At 38.2% G+C, this 20,686-nt stretch overlaps 1 protein-coding gene across 1 annotated transcript in view; it reads right to left on the bottom strand.

Moving 5' to 3' along the window:
- Positions 1-20,686, bottom strand: part of supt20 (SPT20 homolog, SAGA complex component) — an 82,094-nt gene that overhangs the window by 609 nt on the left and 60,799 nt on the right. Inside the window, exons 17-20 of the mRNA XM_048597908.1 lie at positions 17,073-17,131; positions 3,878-3,997; positions 1,611-1,710; positions 563-687 (exon numbers count right to left, since the gene is read on the bottom strand). Coding sequence (XP_048453865.1) covers positions 563-687; positions 1,611-1,710; positions 3,878-3,997; positions 17,073-17,131 — 404 coding nt within the window. The remainder of the gene's footprint in view (positions 1-562; positions 688-1,610; positions 1,711-3,877; positions 3,998-17,072; positions 17,132-20,686) is intronic.

Raw genomic sequence — 20,686 nt, 5'->3', positions numbered from 1 at the left:
GCTAGGCTCAGTACTGTAATGGAGTGTACTATCCCAAGTTAAACAATCGTATATTTTGTTGTTTCAAATCATTTCAATTGTGCTATGACTTTTTTTTAAAAAGCATAACAACATTAACCCAAGGCAAATTGCAATGAAATCATATTGAGCACTAGCATCTTGTATAGAAAGTTATTTCCATAACGCACAGTTGACGATTCCAACTGCAGGTATGCAAAAAAAAAAAAAAATTTTTTAAATTTTTTTTGGGAGGGGTTGTGAGCAGTATCCTTTATAACATTGCCTGCAGTGGTTCTCATTCTTTCAATGTGCCACAAGCACTCTTGAGCATAAGTACAAGAGAAAGAGGTGGATGGCTAGGATGTCATTAATGTAAATTCAGTGCTCCAAAGTGATTAAATAATTGCATCCTGATTGCCCAAGTTTGACTGCTAACCCTTTTCAGATTCAAATAAACAAAATGTTTTAGATTTTTGGGCAGCACCTCAGACTTTTCTCCATTCTTTATTTTGGAGCTGAGAATTTTTTATTTCATGTAATTGTAGCCAAGTTGCTGGATTACTTGTATCTGTTGCTGCTGCTGCAAGGCTTGTTGCTGTTGCTGCTGCAAGGCAGATGTAAGCTGGAGTCTCTGCTGAGGAAGGCTTTGCCCAGGTCTGTTCACAGCAGAGCCAAGCTGAGACAACACTACAAGGGAGATAGGTAGAGGGAGAAGGAGGGAGGGAACCAGGATAGGGAAAGATTGTAACAGAAAGGGGATCAGTAGAATTCACCTATTAGTCTAAATCAGAAACATAGCTAAGTAATTTTATGGAATGTAACAAGATTACATATCTGTAATTTGTTAAATATACTGAGGGTGCACTTAATTCGTTGTTATTAAAAAATGATTTGCAAGTTTTCAGTTGGAAGTATCTTAGCAAACAGCTGTGGAAGCTTTCGCAAGCTTTAACAGTATTTCAGATAATAGAAACTCAATAAGATAGCTCATGTTTCTCAGGACTCAAGTTTTGTTTCAAAACATCTGTTTACTTTCTGAATTTATGGAAAATAGTATGAACACATCAATCTTCTGACACCCATTATAACAAAATGATGCACACTCAGTACTCAAGGTTAAACAGCTTCAATTTTAATGGAAATATGCATGCTGATCAATTGATTAGTCAGACCTCCACAATACTTGGTATAATCAGCGACTCGAAGATAAATGGAAATGGACTGGTACACTCTTCAAACCACCATGAAGAATTACTGTGCAAAGCAACAGACATTTGTGGGGTAAGGGAAGGGGAAAAAGCTCAAGGGAAAGTATTATGTGCAACAAAATAAATTCATGCATTCAGGCTTTCAAACACTTGGTGCAATCCTTTTAATATGTGCACTGTCAAGCAATCTGTGTTTGACTGAAAGTGGCATGACAAGACTCCAAGGGGGTGGGGGTGGGGGTGGGGATGGGTCAGGGAGGAGAAACAAATCATTAGCTGTTCATGGGTGCAAAATATAAGGCTGATAAACTAGTCAGGCATTTCTGAAAGAAAGTTACTGAAGACAGAAATAAAAGGAAGAGAAAAGAACACAAGTGTAAAGGTGAAAGTAACAGTATGTACCTGCAGCCTGTGGAGGCACAAAACCTGCTGCCAGGTTGATGACTGCAGTCTGCTGAGCTGTTAAAGCCTGCTCCTGGCTAGCTGGAGCCTGGTCAGAATTCTGCTGGACAGAACAGAGTTCCTACATCTGAGTTCTGTGGTATTTGCATCAGTATGAAGTACTATTTATCATTTGAACATTTTTCTAGACTAAATCTCATGGATTTCAACTTCAGTGAACCACAGTGATACATACCAAGGAATCAGTATTTTAATGGATAATTTAAAGCTGATGTAGCCACAAACTATTCTGAAGATTCAGCAACCGTTGCCAAAGGAACAATTTGCCAAACGTAAACCTCCTCTGATTCAGAATACAAGATTCAGAATAATCATCCCATAGTTTGTACACCATCCGTTCATTTTCCAGAAACCTAATCTTTATGCTTATGCAGGTAACAAGGACTGGATTTAATTAGTTCAGTGTTGGCTGATGGAAAGTAATTACATTTTCTATCAGAGAAAACTAATCCTTAATGTAGGAATTGTATGCTGAACTGGACTCCAAGCTTGCAGTATGCTTACTCCCAGGAATTAGCCTCAAAAATGAATAAGGCATTGTCTTCTACCTCAGAAGTAGCTCTTCAAACAAATTATCTTGATACGTTCATTTACATAAGGATTGTTCAAACCCCTAGCAAACAATGCTCTCTGGGACACAAATTGTAACAATTTATCTGAAGGAACAGCCTAGTAGTAAGTGAGAAAATGTATCCAGAATGAATGAAGATATTTAGAAGGAAACATGAAAGACAATCCTAGTTTAGTGCGACATTGAAGTTTGCAAAAAAAAGGGAAGCATCATGCATTTTAAAAAGCAATACAACAACCCGTCTTACCCAAGCCAACACAAATAAAGCAACTTTTAACCATTTGCCATGAAAGTTTGCCATTGGTACTGCTGAATTTTTGTGGATTTAATAACATGGCTTAACATTCGGCAATAACAGTGAAAATGAATCCTGGAACAATTAACCACTTAAGTGAATGACTGACTAAGTTATACAGTACAATTATTGGCCAGGGTAACTGCTGTTTGCTCTAAGATTTGCAGTTGGATGTGGGACGTGAAATAAAACTTGTAGAAATCTCTTAATTTTTATGTTAATAGGTTTATAGGTATAGGACTGTTGTAATATAAGTGGCTCGAGACAGACCAATTAATGTTCAAGTTACAGGTTTCAACCTTTGATCTCCTGTGTGGCCCACTTGCTTTTTTTTTGTGATGCAAGAAACTTTTGCTTTTACATTGCATTCTTCAACTTTTCTCAGCTGGTTTTGGCTTTTTTTTCGAGCAAGAAGACTCAAGTGATCCTAAAAGTTTATTGGTCTGAAATAAACTTCATCATAATTAAATGATTAAATTCTGTACATGAACATTTGTAAAAGGACACCTCTAGTATCACTAGCTTTACAAGTAATGGAATGTAATGTCAAAATAGACACCAAATAGATTGAGCATTGACTTTTTAATTAATGGATGTCACTATTATAATACAAATTAAGACTGATGCACCCCCTTGGACACAAAAAGCATCAAATAAGTGTCAATATTGTTTTGATATTGAGGAGAGTTAAGTAATTGAAGACCAAGGTTCATTCCAGTCCTAGCCAGGGAATTTGACCAGGGTTATGGTTCATTGTAACCATGAAATGACCACCTCCAAGCAAACAGAACGATGTATAAAATATTCAAATATTTCCTAATTTAATATTAGCATTCAAATTTATTCATTGATTTAAGTAATGATTTAATATGCTAACAATATTTATTTGATTTGTTGACAATGCTAGATATTAATCTATTTTAATGAAGCAATATTATATTTAATCCAAAATATTTTTAAAAATGTTTTCAGATTAAAAATTATACTTTGCAAATCAATTTTCTCAAGGGAGATTGATTCTACATTGATACTACAGAGTAAGCTTGCGAATGTTAATCATAAATTAGAATATGACATCTTTTCACCATTATTGCAAAGCAAATTTGAGTGTCTGTCAGTTTCAATTTTGCTGTCCATTATCAAGAAACAGTTGAGGGAATGTCATGTGCTGGCAAGTGTGTTAAGTGGAAAATCCCAGCCCTTGTAGCTTTAGTTTCCCCATATTCAAGATTTACATTCTTGTCATTTCAAAAGCTGCATTTACAACCACATTGTTGTGTCCTGCAGCCTGCTGTTTAGTGAGTCAAGTTACTAGTTTTGTAACATGTAAAGAAAATGCACCTGTTCTCCCTGCTGTTGAGGGCTGGAGATTGCAGACTGCTGGGATGACTGTTGCTGAGAAAACTGGGGGAGCTGTTGCTGCTGTAGTGGATTGAAGATCACTGGCGGGCAACTTGACAGCTGGGATAGGATTAAAAATGTAAAATAAAGACAAAACAACTATCTAAATTTGGATTACACTGTATTATGTTTAGAACTACACCTCTTTTTTGGCAGAGGCATTTTAAGAGCTTACATAGAAAAGCAAATTGATTATCATTTTTCAAAGTATGTCTGAAAAATGTCACGATGACAAGGGCATAATTTCTTCCCATCCCAACATGGCTAAACCTGATACAGAGATAGTAGGAACTGCCGATGCTAGAGAATCTGAGATAACACGGTGTAGAGCTGGATGAACACAGCAGGTTGCTAGGCCATTTCAGAAAACATCAGGTGTCAACCGCAGTGTGGAATTACATTTAGGGTAGCACAGTTAGGAACAATAGGTTAATCAATCATTTCCCCCCACTTGGCAGCCCACATGACTGAAATCAGTTTCATGAAATATCACGATTATGTATGATCTCATTTGCTAATCAGTATTCTACAATCTTTGCTTCTGTGGATTCAAGTATCTATGTTCAAATTGACACTGCCCAGATATTTCACTTAGGAGAAGGGATGCACTTTCTCACAGCTACTGTATCATCACAGGTTACAAAGAAACAGTTAAAAAGGTGATGGATTTCTTCAGTGCGGTATTTCATTTTCCAAATATCTGAAGTTTCACAAGTTGACAACAGTGGGAGGATTTGTATTTCAGCCACTGAGACATGTATGCATGAGACTTAATACCCTTGCTGACAGGTGGATTGCTTGCAACTCTCATATCTGTAGATTTGATTTAGCCTCTTGCCTCCAAATCCTAAAGGATACTGAAAGAAATGCATCCGATTTGTGAAGCAATCAGGTGGCATTCCAACCATACGCCAAACTTTCAAAACCAATATTTTCATCTGTTAGACCCTGATCACAAGTACTGTGACTGCTGGAAATCTGAAATAAACATAGCAGGCTGTATGACTTATTGCACATCTATGGGGAAAAGAGTTAATGATGCTGATTTTTGTTCCTGGGTCAGGTAGATCTCCTATCTCAACCTTTAGGCAATCTGGATTGATAGGCTGCCGGTTCCCGAAGTGGGCTCAGCACGAAGCCTGGCTCAGGGCTGCAGCACTATGACCAAATATTGAAATATTCCATCAGCACTTACTTACCTTCAATCCTACAGACTTCCCCAAGCCTCACCAAAGCCAAGCCACCTAAAGATCTCCACTCACCTCTCCTAGCCCCTAATATGCTTTATGTCAGCCCATACCCCTTTACTCATTGCCCATGGCTGCTCAGATTCCCTATGCCAACTTAATGCCTACTTCCACCCACCACTCTTTGATGGGCTGGTCAAATGGACTGATCAATGGAAAATGGAATTCAATCCAGATAAATGTGAGATGATGCGCTTGGGCAAGACAAACATGGGTAGGCCATGGGAAGCACCTTGGTGTGTGCAGTTCTGGAATCCACAGTGAAGGAGGGAGAGGGTGCTGAGATTTACCAGGGTGTTGCCTTGGCTGGACAGTTTCAGCTATGAAGAGAGATTGGACAGACTGGCGTTGCTTACCTTGAAGCAGAGGAGATACAGAGGGGACATAATTGAGATGTATAAAATGTGTGGGGCTTGGATAGCCTAGACGGGAAGAAACTTTTCCTCTTGATGGAGGGATCAATTTGGGCGGTGCATACATTTAAGATAGGGCAGAAGTTTGAGGCGACATGAGGAAAAACTTTCAGCAAGAGAGTGGTAGGAATCTGGAACTCTCCACCCGTAAGAGTGGCAGAAACCCTCATAACATTTGAGAAGTATTTAGATGTGCATTTGTGATGCCAAAACATAGAAGGCTATGGGCCAAGTTAGAATAGTTCAGTGGCTGGTTTTGAACAATACAGTTGTGATGGGCCAAAGGGCTTTTTTCTGTGCTGTAGATCTTTATGACTACGAGATGGGACTTGGATGTCTTCAACGTCTTCATCATGACAGGGTCTCCTCATGGTGAAAAACTGGGTCAATGTTTCAGATCTATGCCCTTTCATCAGAATGTAAAAAGTTTTGAACAAGTGAAAGGGAGATGTTGGGGAAAGAACAAAATGAAATATCTATGCTAAGGTTGGAGAGATTAATGAAAAAAACATTGCATGGTATGAGGTGCAAGGCCAAAGGGACTGGTTATGGTATGAGTGAAGAAATGAAAGATACGTCTAGAAGAGAACATGTTAATGGCAAGATTATGAACAGTTGCCATCCAAAAACAAAAACAGCAAAAAACAAACCAGCATAGAGAAGGAAACAAAAACAGGGCATATTCAATGTTCTAAAACTGTCGCATCCAGAAAGTTGAAAAGTGCGCACTGAGGTGCTATTCCTCAAACTGGGATTGAGCTCACAGCAGGAAGTTGAGGTCAGCAAGGTCTGATTGGCAGCAATGTGAAGGATTAACATGAGATGCGCGTGGTAGCTCAGAGTCATGTTTGTGAACAGATTGAAAGTTTCCAAACAGCTTCACTGGAACCACCACAACGTTAGTGCTTTTCGCTGAACACGCTCAACCAGGGAAGCAATACCTGACATACAGTTTACAGAATTAAATTACGCATGATCATATGGCTAAAATACTGAAAGTTTGCTGGAACTTGTGGAGCTTTCTTCTATGGCATTCCACCCCAGCAAATAATGTTTCAGTGAAAGAACTCAGCACCAGCATTTTCCTTTGCACATTTTATTAAAATATAGTTGATTAGGCAGTTTCAGCCTTGTTTAAGCAGTGTCTGAAAACATGTCTATCATATCAGATCTGAAGGAAAGTATGATGGAGAGTTAAATGGGCAGCTGTAAAGTCAGGGTTACGTTTGCACTTTGGATGGAGATAATCTGCAAAGCGGTTACCCACTCTGCTGTCTCCAATGGGGAGGCCATTTCATGAGCAGAGAATATAGCATGCTAAATTTAAAGAAGAACAAGTTTAATTGTTAATGATTTGGGGCCTTAGACATTGAGAAGGGAATAGCTGAAACAGCATATGTTGCATCTTCTGCAATTATATGGTAAGGTGCTAATGGGAAGGGTGGGGTGTTGGAGATGTCAAAGTGCCCCCCGTCAGCAGTCTGAAGGATCTGCTCTCCACACAATTCCCTGGTCTACTCTTTACTGTCTCCCCTTTCCCCACAGTACAATTTCACACAAACAAAAGCTGCCCTTTTATCTCTTCCCTTCCCACCATCATGGTCTCAAAAAATGCTTTCCGATGAACCAGTGATTCACGTATTTTCAATTTAGCACTGCATTTACTGCTTGTGATATGGTTTTCTCAATAATGAGATGACCAAATGCAGACTGGGTGACCACTTTGCAGAACACCTCCAATCAGCCCACAAATCTGAGTTGTCTGCCATGTTAATTCTCCACCTTGCTTGCACTCTGAACTTGCTATCATGAGCTTCCTGCTGCATTCCAGTGATGAAGCTCATCTTTCTGCTGGACATTTAACTGGTCTGGTTGTTGGCTCCCTTTGAGTTCACGAATTTTAGATCATAAACTCTACCTCCTTTTTGTTTTCTTTATATTTTCTTTTTGTTTTTTTCCATCTCGCTTTTACCTTACATATCTTTCACCTGCCAGCCATTCATAATTCTGTGGTTCATTCTTTCTCTAGAAATATCTTACTTCTTTACTTGTCCCATCATGACTCCCTTTGGCTTGTACCACGAATCTTTTAGACATTTAATTTTTTACACATTCCACATGATCACAGACTCCTTTTTGTTTTTTTTTAAAACCCCATCTCAGTTTCTTTTCCCAGCTCTGATCAACAGTCACAGGCCTGAACCGTAACAGCTTATCACTTCTCTAACGCTGCCAGACCTATAGTGACAAGTATGTAGAGCTGGGCTTTAGAAAACTGAAGTACATCTTTTGAGAAAGTGAGATTGTTGGCTATGTTTTATCATACTGACAGCTTTTATGAGTGCTCATGTTCTTTCGTTCTCTCTTCAGACAATTCCTTCAATTTATTCTATTCCCATTGCCATTTCCCCACAGCTGTACAAATCTTTCCCCTTATCCAATAACTTTTTGAAAGTTATTGTTTAAGTTGCTTCCACTGATCTTTCAGTTAGTGCAAAACCATAGAAATCTTAAAACTTTTTACATAACACCAATTCTCATTTTCCACCTGGCTTCTTTGTCAAATACCTGAAACCTGGTTACTTACCCTTTGCTTCTGGAAATGATTACTTCTTATTTACTTATCAAAACCTTTCATGATCTTGAACACCTCCGTTAAATTTCCCCTTATAAACCTCTTCTCTAAAGGAAACAGTCTCAGATTCCCCTGTCACTGCATCTTCGTGCCATTCCAATAAATTTCTTCTGTACTGTCTTGAAGATTTTGAATTTTTTCCTGAAGTATGGTATCTAATTTTGACATAATACTACAGTTGGGACCCAACCTGCCATTTTTAAAGGTTTTGCAGCATCTCCTTGCATTACTCTATGCCTACTTATAAAGCTAAGGATGAGTCCTTTTTGAAAAGAAAAGCCTTCTGAATTTTACCTGTCGCCCACAAAAAAAACAGGTACGTACACCCTAGGTGTCTCAAGAACACTCACTGGAATAGTACAATGTAGATTTATTAAACAGTAAATTTGATTATATATTAGAGAAGCTGATGCAAACATAACAAATCTATTACATTTCCTGAAGGTTTCTTGAATGCAAAGCACAACAGTGTAAAATATCACTGAACAGAGAATATTTGACTTCATCACTTGGTAGGTACAAAAATGTATTGTTTTGTAAAACAGAATCTATATTTTAGTTTATTGAAAACAAATATAGGACCTGAGGAAATAGAAGCAGGTTGGTCATTCAGCCCTTGAACCTGCTCCACCATTGAACTAGATCATGGTTGATTTTCTCCCTCAAATGATTTCTTTACACACTATCCTCCTATCCCTCACATCTAGCATATTCCAAAGAAATCATCCCTCTTTCTGCTAAACCCTAGAGACTAGAAACTCTCTCTTCAACAATCAATCTGGTGAACCTTTGCTGAACATGCCCTCTATGGCAACTATATCCTTCCTTAGGTAATAAAGCCAAAACTACACACAATATTCCAGTTATAGTATTATCAAGACTCTACGCAAATGCAGCAAGACTTCTTTACTTCTGTACTCATATTGTCTAGCAAGAAAAGGCCAACATATCGGTTGCCTTCCAAATCATCAGCAAGGAGATTCGGGTCCCATTGAACATCAGCATTTCCAAATCTCTCACCATGAAATAAATAATCTGCATTTCTTACTTTTCCTACTAAAATGACTAACATCACATTTTTACCCTTATATTGTCACCTTTCTGCCCCTTTAGCACTGTGGATTTCTGCAGATATCATGACTACAGTGGTTCAAGAAGGCAGCTCATTACCAAAGTCTCAAGAACGCTCATAGATGGGCAATAAATGCTTGCTTAGCCAGTGATATCCACATCCCATGGATGAATAAATCCCCTTGAAGCTTCTTCGCATTCTCCTCACAATTCACATTTCTATCTAGTTTTTGCCATCAGCAAACTTGGAAACCCATTTATTCTTATCGTTTTTCATCTGTTAATCAAGTCAAAATATGATCCCAAATCCCATGAGATCAAAAACAAAAACAGAAATTCCTGGAGAAACTCAGCAAGCCTGACAGCATCTGTGGAGAGAAAGCAGAGCTAATGTTTCAGATCCAGTGATCCTTCATCAGAACTCTGGGGGATCTGAAGGAGGGTCAATGGACATGAAACTTTAACTCTGCTTTCTCTCCATAGATGCTGCCAGACCTGTTGAATTTCTCCAGCAAATTCTGTTTCTGTTTCAGATTTCCAGCATCTGCAATTCTTTGCTCCCCACCGCCCAATTTTGTTTACTAATCTCTTCAAAAGGTGCTATGTTAGAAATTAAAGCATCTTCAGAAGGAATTCAGATTGAAGTAATGACATTGCATGATCATTCTCTTGTCACAAGTACAAACACACAGTTCTTCACATCAGGAATAAGTTCACAACAAAGATATATGAAAGGAAGGTGTAACTTTTAAGAGAATCAAATCCAAAGGACTATAGAGAATAGGCAGTTTCTAAGGACAGCCATGGAATAATGCATATGAAACATAGACATGAAACAAACAAATGGCAATCAGTAGTGTTAAAGAGGAGAAAAAATGGCATTTATTAATCCCTCAGTATTCAAAGTGAAGTATGTTGCTATCATGTCAGATTGATTAATGCCAATTAACAGCATTAAAATGCATGATATTGGGAATTCTAGGGTCTACACAGGCAGAATCAAATGCTTAATAAAAACATGTGTGTACTGTCCTGTTGAACTCTTGTTCTTCAAGGTGGCATTTGGCACAAGTTTTGATCATACTGTCACAAGAGCCTTGCAACTTGCTGCAGTGCATCTTTTTTTGGTACGTACTGCTGCCACTACACGTCAGTGGGAGAAGAGTCAAGGTTTAACTCGACAGATGTGGTGGCAATTAAGTAGGCTGCTTTGTCCAGGATGATATCGATGTTACTGAATCTTATTGGAGCTGCACCCATCCAGGCAAGTGGGGAATATTCTGTTACACTCCTGACTTGAACTTTGTAGATTGTGGCAAGCTTTGCAAACCAGGTGGCGAGTTATTAGGCACAGACTTCTCAGCATCTGATCTGTTCTTATGCTTATGCAGTTAAGTTTTGATCAATGGTAACTTCAGAACAATAGTGGGAGATTCACTGAAGGCAATACCATTGAATGTCAAGGGAAAGAAATTCTCTCCTGGGAGATGGTCATTGCCTGACACAGGTGGTGCAAATGTTACTTGCAATTAACCAGCTCACACTCAAATGTTGTCCAAATCTTGTTGCATGCAGGCACAGACTTCAGTATGTGGAACTACAAATGGAATTGAGCACTGTGCAATTATCTGTGAGACCTCCATTAATGACGGAGGGAAGGTAATTGATGAAGCAGCTGAATATGACTGAGTGCTTCCCTGAAGAACACATATGAATATACTGGGTTGAGATGACTGATCCATAACAGCTAGAACCATCTTCCTTTAGATGAGGTTTGACTCTAACCAGTAGACAATTTCCCCTCAGAACCATAGAATTGTTAGAGAACAGGATCTCGGAATGAGTACAATGTCATTTGCCTGCCTTCTGCCCTAATCCTGCACATTGCTACTTTTCAGGTGATAAGTGTAATTTCATTTTGAACATTTGAATTAAATTTGCCTCCACCACAGGGTGACGCAGAGATATCTAGATCTTAATCACTCATTGTGTGAACATTTTTCTTTTGTATCACTGCTGATTCTCTTATCACTTCCAATCCATGCCTGCTCATTCTCACCCACATCATTACGAGGAATGATGCTTCCCTACCTAATCTGCCCAAATGCTTCATGCTTTTAAATATCTTTATCAAACCTCCTCATAGCCACCTTTTCTTTAAGGAAAACATTTCTAACCTCTCCAATCCATCTTCGAACTCAAGTTCTTCACTCCTGCAACATTGTCATAAATCTTTTTTGCAATCTCTCCAAAGTTCTCATATCCTTCCTAATGTGTGGCACCCAGAACTGGATGCAATACTCCTGAGTCTCAACAACTTCAATTTTACCAAATGCCTCAGTCAAAGGCTGCCTTGATGTCAACAGCATCTACTCTCACATCACCTTTGGAATTCAGTTTTTGTTTATGCTTGAACCAAGTTGTAGTGTGGTCTGGAGCCCAGTGGTACCCACAGAACCCATAGTAAATACTGATGAGCAGTTGCTGAGTAAGTGCTGTTTGAAAGCGCTGTCTGTGACATCCTCCCATCACTTTGCTGAAGACTGAGAATAGACTGCAGTGGTGATGACTGGATTTGTCTGGCTTTTCGTGAAGAGAACATATCTGGTGATTTTCTATCTTGTCAGGTAGGTGCTAATGTTGTACCTGTAATGGAACAGCTTGGCTAGATGCATGAACTGCAGCACAAGTTTTCAGTACTACAGACAGGATGTTATCAGGGACTACAGCTCGCAGTGCTCAACCTTTTCTCATTATCATGTGGAGTGAATTGAACTGGCTTAAGACTGGGGCCTCTGATGCAGACGTCCTCAGTAGGGAGGGAGGAAGGGATGGGTCATCTACTTGACACTTCTGGCTGAAGATGGCTGCAAACACTTAAGCCTTGGCTTTTGCATTGAGGTGCTGAGTTCTACTTTCATTTCAAACACATTTCTGTGTTTGCCAAAGTTTGATGTGCAATTACCATTCTTCAAGAAAATTTCACTTTGAGCAAAAGCTATTTTTGAACTGCACAAGGAACTTGTAATACTTTGCTAAAAGGAACCATTATAAGTGACTCTTACTAAATTTTGAAACAATTAGATGCATTGCTATGTACCAATAATGATTATGTATTAAAACCAGTCATCATATTCCTTCTGTGCATGTATACGTCTCTGCTTGTGAGTTATACACAAATTCTTCAAGATAACACATTGTAGAATCTTTAGAAGATACATGATGAATTAAAACATCATGCCTGCCAGCACAGCATGCCACTGTACCATCCCAAAAAGGACAAATGTTTTTGTTTAATTAGTGGCAGTCAGGATGATAATTATTACCTCAGACAGGAAACAGTCATTCAAGTATTTTCCACATTGAGTTCATTGCCTTATTTTCAAGGCATTATATACTAAATGTTTATAATTTTGTGCGCATACTCGTGCACGTATATACATATCTATGTGTCGGTGTTATCCCGTTGTTATAGCTATGCAGAATACTGGTGAAGGCTTTAAAAGATTTGGCTTTCTTGAGTAATTGTTCAAATATTAGACACTATAGCACAGACATGGTCTTATTCATTCTTGGAATCTAAATCAATTATCTATACATCCAATGTCATCATTGGACTGAGGCACTTTGGAACACTTGCCTTCGAAATTTTGGCTATTATTTTCAGCTGAGTCTTCCTCATAATAGAAACAAATTTTTTGTTAGATGTGGCAGCAGACCCAAATAGAAATGATGCAAGAACATAAACACACTTACATACTATGAATTTCACTGGCACAATTCCAAACTAGAATGGAAATGCTAGCTCAAGATTCAATGACATTTAAATATGGAAATACATGTAAGTACACCAAAATGCTTTTTTAAAGAAATTGGAGCAAAAAATTTGTAAAAACTGCACATGGGACTTTGAAAGCACAATATGTTGAAGCACCACAGCACTTGTCCTGAATTGTTAAATTAAGAATATCAATGCATGCAAATTTTACCGGGTTACCACCTCAGTGTTAAAGAAATTGTTTTAAATCAAATCAAATTAACATACAATTTTCTTAGCAAAGGACTATTGGCCATAAATAGTGAAATTAATAGTTTAAATTCTCAAACTAAAATAACAATAATACAACAGCAACTTAATTAATAAAACATAATGCATACTGTTTCAAATTGTATCTGTTCTTTGGACATAATATTTAATTTTCATGTTATTTTTCTTGTAATTGTGTGAATAAGGCTCAGAGTTTAACTCATTTTAGTTATCTTTTCTATTGTACTTTCTGACTGGCTAAAATTATTTGGTTCTCCGTATCTCATAATTTCAGTTTAAAATGATTGTTGGTTATTGCAATATGGCTTAGGTACCTCAAATCAGTTCAACTACAGCATTTATCTCTTAATTACCACCAATTTGGGTTTGTAAGTGAATGTGAATTATCACTGCTATCATCTGGTCCCTGTAATGATTCTAAATTATTGCACAATACATCAGACAGGAGGAGCAACAAAGCATTTGCTATACAATTGCATTAATCATGAGGAAGAGACTTGACTTATCTTACTTTAGCCATTAAATTAACTCTCTTATTTTTAGGAAAGCAAAAATGTTGTTTGAATAGACTGGCTAAGCATAAACTTTTAACAATAAAATTTCTATCAAGATAAAGTCATGTTTTCATAAATACAGATTAATGTGGCACACAGAATCTCAACAACAAAATTAAAAGCAATGTAGTTAAGGCAATTGAATGTATTAATCATTTTACGCGTTATTTATGTTTACTTTCCTTGAGCGGAGAGTGATGTATTCAAAATATCGAGGGTACTGAACAAACTTGATAGGGAAAAATTGTCTCCAGTGGTGGAGAATCAAGAATGAGAGGCACAAATTTAAGTTAGTTGGCAAAAATAAAGCAATGTACACATGGGCAGAAAGTTGCTCACAACTTTGGTTAAGTTTGCAGCCGAAAAATGTGGTGAATTCAGGTTTGATTGAGGCATTAAAGAGGAATTGAATTATTATCTGAAAAGGAAAATGAACAGGGCCCTGGGGAGAAGGCCGGGAATGGCATAGATGAATCACCCTTCAGACAGGCAGCACAGATATCTCAGAACTCTTTTCGAAACAAATGCTGACAAAACATATACATCTTGAAAAGTGTCCGTATTACAGAAGAGGAGGTGATGGAGGTCTTAGAACGCATAAAGGTAGATAAATCCCTGAGACCTGATCAGGTGTATCTCAAAACTTTGTGGGAAACTAGGGAGGTGATTGCTGAAAGGCTGGAGGATAGCGAATGTGGTGCCATTATTTAAGAAAGGTTGTAAGGAAAGACCTGGGACGTATAGACTGGTGAGTCTGATGTCAGTGGTGGGTAAGTTGTTGGAGGGGATTCTGAGGGACAGGATTTACATGCATTTGGAAAGGCAAGGACTGATTAAGGATAGTTAACATGGCTTTGTGCTTGGGAAATTGTGTCTCACGAGCTTGACTGACTTTTTTGAAGAGGTGGCAAACAAGATTCATGAAGGCAGAGCAGTAAACATTGTCGATATGGACTTCAGGAAGGTATTTGACAAGGTTCCGCATGGTAGGCTGGTTAGCAAGGTTAGATCACATGGAATCCTGGGAGAGCTAGCCATTTGGATACAAAATTGGCTCGAAGGTAGGAGACAGAAGCTGGTGGTACGCGGTTGTTTTTCAAACTGGAGGCCAGCAGTTTGCTGCAAGGATCGATGCTGGGTCCACTGCTTTTTGTCATTTATTTAAATGATTTGCATGTGAATACAGGAGGTATGGTGAGTAAGTTTGCAGATGACACCAAAATTGGTGATGTAGTGGGCAGTGAAGAAGGTTATCTCAGAGTACAACGGGACTTTCATCAGATAGGCTAATGGGCCAAGGAGTGCCAGATGGAGTTTAACTTATTTAGAAATGAGGTGTTGCATTTGGTGAGGCAAACCAAGGCGTGGCTTATCATTAATGGTAAAGCCCTAGGGATTGTTGCCAAACAAAGAGACCTAAGGGTGCAGCTGCATAGTTGAAGGTGGAATCACAGGTGGACAGGATGGTGAAGAAGGCATTTGGTATGCTTGTCTTCATTGGTTCAGTGCATTGAGTACAAGAGTTGGGACATCATGTTCCGGCTGTACAGGACACTGGTGAGGCCATTTTTAGAATACTGCTTTCAATTCTGGTCTCCCTACTATATGAAAGATGTTGTTAAACTTGAAAGTGTTTAGGAAAGACTTACAAGGACATTGCCGGGATTGGAGGGGTTGAGCTATAGCGAGCTGGGGCCTCCTGGAGTGTTGGAGGCTGAGGGGTGACCTTATGCTTATAAAATCATGAGGAGAATGGATAGGGAACTAGCCAAGGTCTTTTTCCCAGGATAGGGGAGTCCAAAACTAATGGCCATAGGTTTATGGTGAAAAGGGAAAGATTTAAAAAGGGCCTGAGGGGCAACTTTTTCACACAAACGGTGGTGGATGTATAGAACGACCTGCCAGAGGAGGTGGTAGAGGTGAGTACAATTACAAAATTTAAAAGGCTTTCGGATAGTTATATGAATAGGAACGGTTTAGACGGATACGGGCCAAATGTTGGCAAATGGGACTAGATCAGTTTAGGATACCTGGTCAGCTTGGACGAGTGGGACTAAAGGATCTGTTTCCGTGCTATATAACTCTATGACTCTATAATACACATGTATACAGTGCCCTCAATCTTAGTAATATTTAAGCTTAAATTACAGCTTTAAAGAAAAAATCAAAGATCAGTGAAAATAATTTATCTTGCAAACTATCCTGCTGACATGGAAAACTTTTAAGAATCCTTATTGTGATAAACATGTTATTACTGCATAGTTTGAACTATAGCTTATGTTGTATATGGCCTACAAATCTGTAGTTATGTTTCTCCCTGCAGTCTGCTACCAATGCTTTTCTGTTCCTATTTCCAGAGTTACTGTTTACCCAATTTGCCTGCTTTTGTTTGATGAACATGGCAGTTTGGAAAGTTTTTCATTCACTGATCGATGATTCTAACAAATGAAGTGGCAAATGAAGGATAACTATTGCTTAAAGTAACTGTTCATCATTAATTCTGAGTTCCTAATTGGGAGCAACAAATATTAATCTTATAATGGAATGTCTGAACTTAATTCAGACTTCAGCTATTGCAACATCAAAAGTTTGCAAAATCAAGAGTTTACAAAGGAGCTTTGATTGGGAAAGGAATTGTGCCTGTCTACAATGTCACCTAGCTTTGGTGTTAAGAAAAGCATTTTGGTTCCAACCTGCGGCAAATTTACACAGCAAAAACTGTAGTTGCTCAAAGGCACATGTTTTGTTTAAGTGCATAGAGTTATAAAAATCAATTTTGATTCAATCTCTATTAGAAGCAGGAATATTGTGGAGAAGAGGAAAGTGGGACTATAATTCAAAATTACAAAATGGAGATTCTGTGAAAAATGAATCCTGTTCTTAATTTGTACTAACAAATATCCAAATCAGTGAGATTGATAGGACCCCAATCACGATTTGCTGGTAGGAATTCTGAATTTCAAGTTGTGGGCTGATCTTGAGCAAAATTAAAAATTTGACTTACCATTATAAACTTGCATGTTCAATATTTCAAAAATAGCACAGATTGACAAACATGAAACATCACAGGCAACTGTTATCTCAGAATCAGGGCAGGGAAGCTGACTTTAAGTGACAATGAATTAAAATAATACAGGACACTCTATTACAATTGCAATGAATCCTACCTGAAGTAAATTCAAAGGTCGGAAACCAGGAGTATTTTTTAAACCAACAAATGAACCACCTGTGAAGAAAACAGCAACATATTAGTTCATGTGAATATTGTATAATTCGGTTCAAAAATCACTATTTATAGTCAGGTAAAATAATTTAAGCATATCTATATAGCTGATATTTTCAATTGATTTATGTTCTCACATTTCCAAATAGGTTTACATGTCTTGTATTAAGTATATATTAACACTACTACAGAGCAAAACATTCTTTTAAAAGAAATGTCCTGTCACTGTCCTGGAACCTACAAGCGGATGCAATTGCTCTATGGTGAAATAAGGCTACTTAAAAGTAGCCATGAAGGCACATGTGAAATTAAGAGTGATACACAAATTCCTGCTCTAAATGTCATGATGAACACCATGAACAACTCACTACTTTTAAAATTTGAGTATGCAGAATAATGTTGCAGCTAAGCATTTACAAACATATTGGGACACAAATTATGCAAGTGTCACTTCTGACTTTTGAGTGCTCATGTACTGACAAAAGTGTTGAAGTGTTATGCTTCCCAGCAATAAAATCTCATGTTTAGGATCTCCAACAAATTTGAAAAAATGCAATGACAGCCAAAAAAAATCACTGAATTCAGATTTTGGTCATAAAATAATTAAAACTTTAATAATTGTGTCGGTTTAGACATGTTATGCAATCAGACACGAGAAATCTGAACAAATTTCATAGCCTCTTCTATACCTACTTTATTGACAGTATCAATAGCATTGGATTTCTGAATTATTTTTAAGTGCAACTTGAATTTTGTTTTGGCTAAGTTAGAAAACAGAACTTTTGGAATCTTGCATAATTAAACTAAGGATTATTCAATTTAGATATATTCCACTTGCTCACAACTATCAGAAACTCTACGCTAATTTTCCATGAAGGCAAAAAACTTTTGAAGAGATAACAGAGACGTTGATGAGGATGATGCTATTTCATGTGGTGGATATGGACTTGCAAAAGACTTTTGATGTCGTGGACTAAAAGGGACAGCAGCAGATAAGAAATTGGCTGAGTGACAGGAAACAGGACAGTGATTAACAGATGTGTTATATACTGGAGAAAGGTTTGAGGTGGGGTTCCCCAGGTGTGTGCTGGGTTCCTCGCTCTTCCCAATAATATATTAATGACTGAAATCTTAGTTTACAGGGCACAATTGCAAAGTGCTTCAAAAGGACCTGGGCAAATTGAGAGAATGTAAAGATAAGTGGCAGATGAAGTTCAATGCAGAAAAATGTACTTAATTTTTGTAGTAAGAATGTGGAAAGACAATACGAAATAAAGAGTACAAACCTACAGATTTATCATGACCAGAGTGAGCTGGGCATATTTGTGCATAAATCATTGAATGTGACAGGAAAGGTTGGGGATGCTATTAATAAAGCATACAGTATCATAGGCTTTATTAATTAGGGCACAGAATACAAGATAAGGAGTTTATGTTGAACCCGTAAAAGACACTAGTTCAGCCTCAGCTGGAATATTGAGACCAGTTTGCTGGACTTTAGGACAGTTGTGAAGGTGCTTGATAGAGTGCAGAAAAGACTCACAAAAATGATGCATATGGTGATGTAGTGGTAATGTCAGTGGCTGAGTAATCCAGAGGATCTGGCTAATTTTCTGGGAACATGGCTCTGAATTCTACCATGGCAAATGATGAAGCTCAAATTCAATACAATCTGAAATTATAATATAGCCTAAGAGTGTTTGTGCAGCATTGAGGGTGTCCCTAAACCAAATGGCCTACAGTGATTCAAGAAAGCAGCTCACACAACCTTCTCAAGGGCAGTTAGGGATGAACAATAAATGTTGGCCCAGCCAGCAGGGCCCACATCCTCTGAATGAAGGGATATAAGCACTGTTGATTGTTATAAAATTACATTTGGTTCACTAATGGAAATCTACTTACTTTACAATAGGATTCCAGGCCCACAGCAATGTCATAACACAGAAACATAGAGAATAGGAGCAGCAGTAGGCCATTCAACCCCTTAAGCCAGTTCCACCATTCAACATGATCACGGCTGATTGGCAAGCTCAATACCATAATCCAACTCTTCTTCCCCACCCCCTAATATCCCCTGTTCCTTTGAGTGACAAGGGCTACTACCTCCTTCCTTGAAAATACAATATTCTGGCCTCAACTGTGGTAGTGAGTTCCACAGACTCACCACTCTCTGGGCAAAGAAATTTCTCCTCAGCTCAGTGCTATAAAGGTTTACCTCTTAAATTATTAGCCCTGGTTCTGGACTACCTCTCCATTGGAAACATCCTTCCTGCACCCAAACTGTATCGCCCTGTTAGAGTTTTATAGGCATCTATGAGCTCCCCCTTCATTCTTCTAAATTCAAATGAATACAATTCTAACTAACTGAATCTCTCTTCATATGTCAGCCTTGCCATCTGAGGAATCAACTTGGCACAGCTTCACTACACTCTCTCTATAGCAAAGTTGACTGTTAACTTTCCTGCGAAAAGGCCAAGACAGCCAATCAGTTCTCAAGCAATCAGGTATCAGTAACAAATGCTGGCCAGTGAGTGACACACACATCCTTTGAAATAATAATAAAAGGTTACAAAAACAGATTTGAAAAGTTGGGCTTATTTTCCTTGGAAATGTGAAGCTTGAGAGGATATTTGATTGGACAGAATAGATAAGGAGAAACTGTTGCCATTCATGAAAGATCAAGAATGAGAGAACACAGATTTAAAGTAACTGGTGAAAAAACAGCAAAAGCAACAAGATGGAAAGTTTCTTCATTAAGCATTCACTTGAGTGTGTGGTGGAGGCAGATTCAATCGAAACATTCAAAAGGGAATCAGATTGCTTCCTGAAAATGAATAATGTGCAGAGCTACAGGGAGCAGGCAAGAGAATGAAACTCAGTGAAATGATTATTCAAAGAAATGGCAGCAATGTTATGATTCACCTGGGAAAGTTTGCTCGTTCTGAAAGCCCATTGCTCCTGTTAACAATATAATCAAAGCATGCAACATCCCTAATATACCTGTGCAATGGAACCAAGTTAACAGAAAACAATGACCAGGTTCCTGTACATAAAAGTAATTACCACTTATTGTAAATAAGTAAATTCTAACCCTAAGTAAACAGCTATGAACTATCAATGTATGGCTCTGCTAGTTAGAACTCTAACCCATTCTAAAATTCAGACACATACACACACAGTCGAACAGGAAATCAGTGGTTTTATGAATGAAGAGAAACAACTAGGAACCACAGCTCAATAGCACCATTTCACAAGGCTTGCTGAGATGATCCTTTAGTTTGCCAGGATCTTCGGTTCTTCAACCTTTTTTCTCCAGATTCCTTCACTTCTTCGCAGGAAGCACAGGGTGATTAGTACATAAGTGTAAAGTCTCTTAACTGGCTGATTAAAGGCAACAGCTTACAGAAAATTGTGGGTGGAAAAAATGGGCTTTTTTTTGGCTTCAGGTAAAAATACTTCAGTGTGGAAACACACAATCTGCCCATTCAGAACAAAAACAGAAGTTGCTGGAAAAGCTCAGCAGGTCTGGCAGCATCTGTGAAGAAAAATCAGCGTTAA

This window comes from Rhincodon typus, chromosome 6 (assembly GCF_021869965.1).
Source record: "Rhincodon typus isolate 14 chromosome 6, sRhiTyp1.1, whole genome shotgun sequence".
NCBI classification, from domain to species: domain Eukaryota; kingdom Metazoa; phylum Chordata; class Chondrichthyes; order Orectolobiformes; family Rhincodontidae; genus Rhincodon; species Rhincodon typus.
Note: the sequence above shows the minus strand (reverse complement) of the source record. Positions and strands in the feature narration are given on the sequence as shown.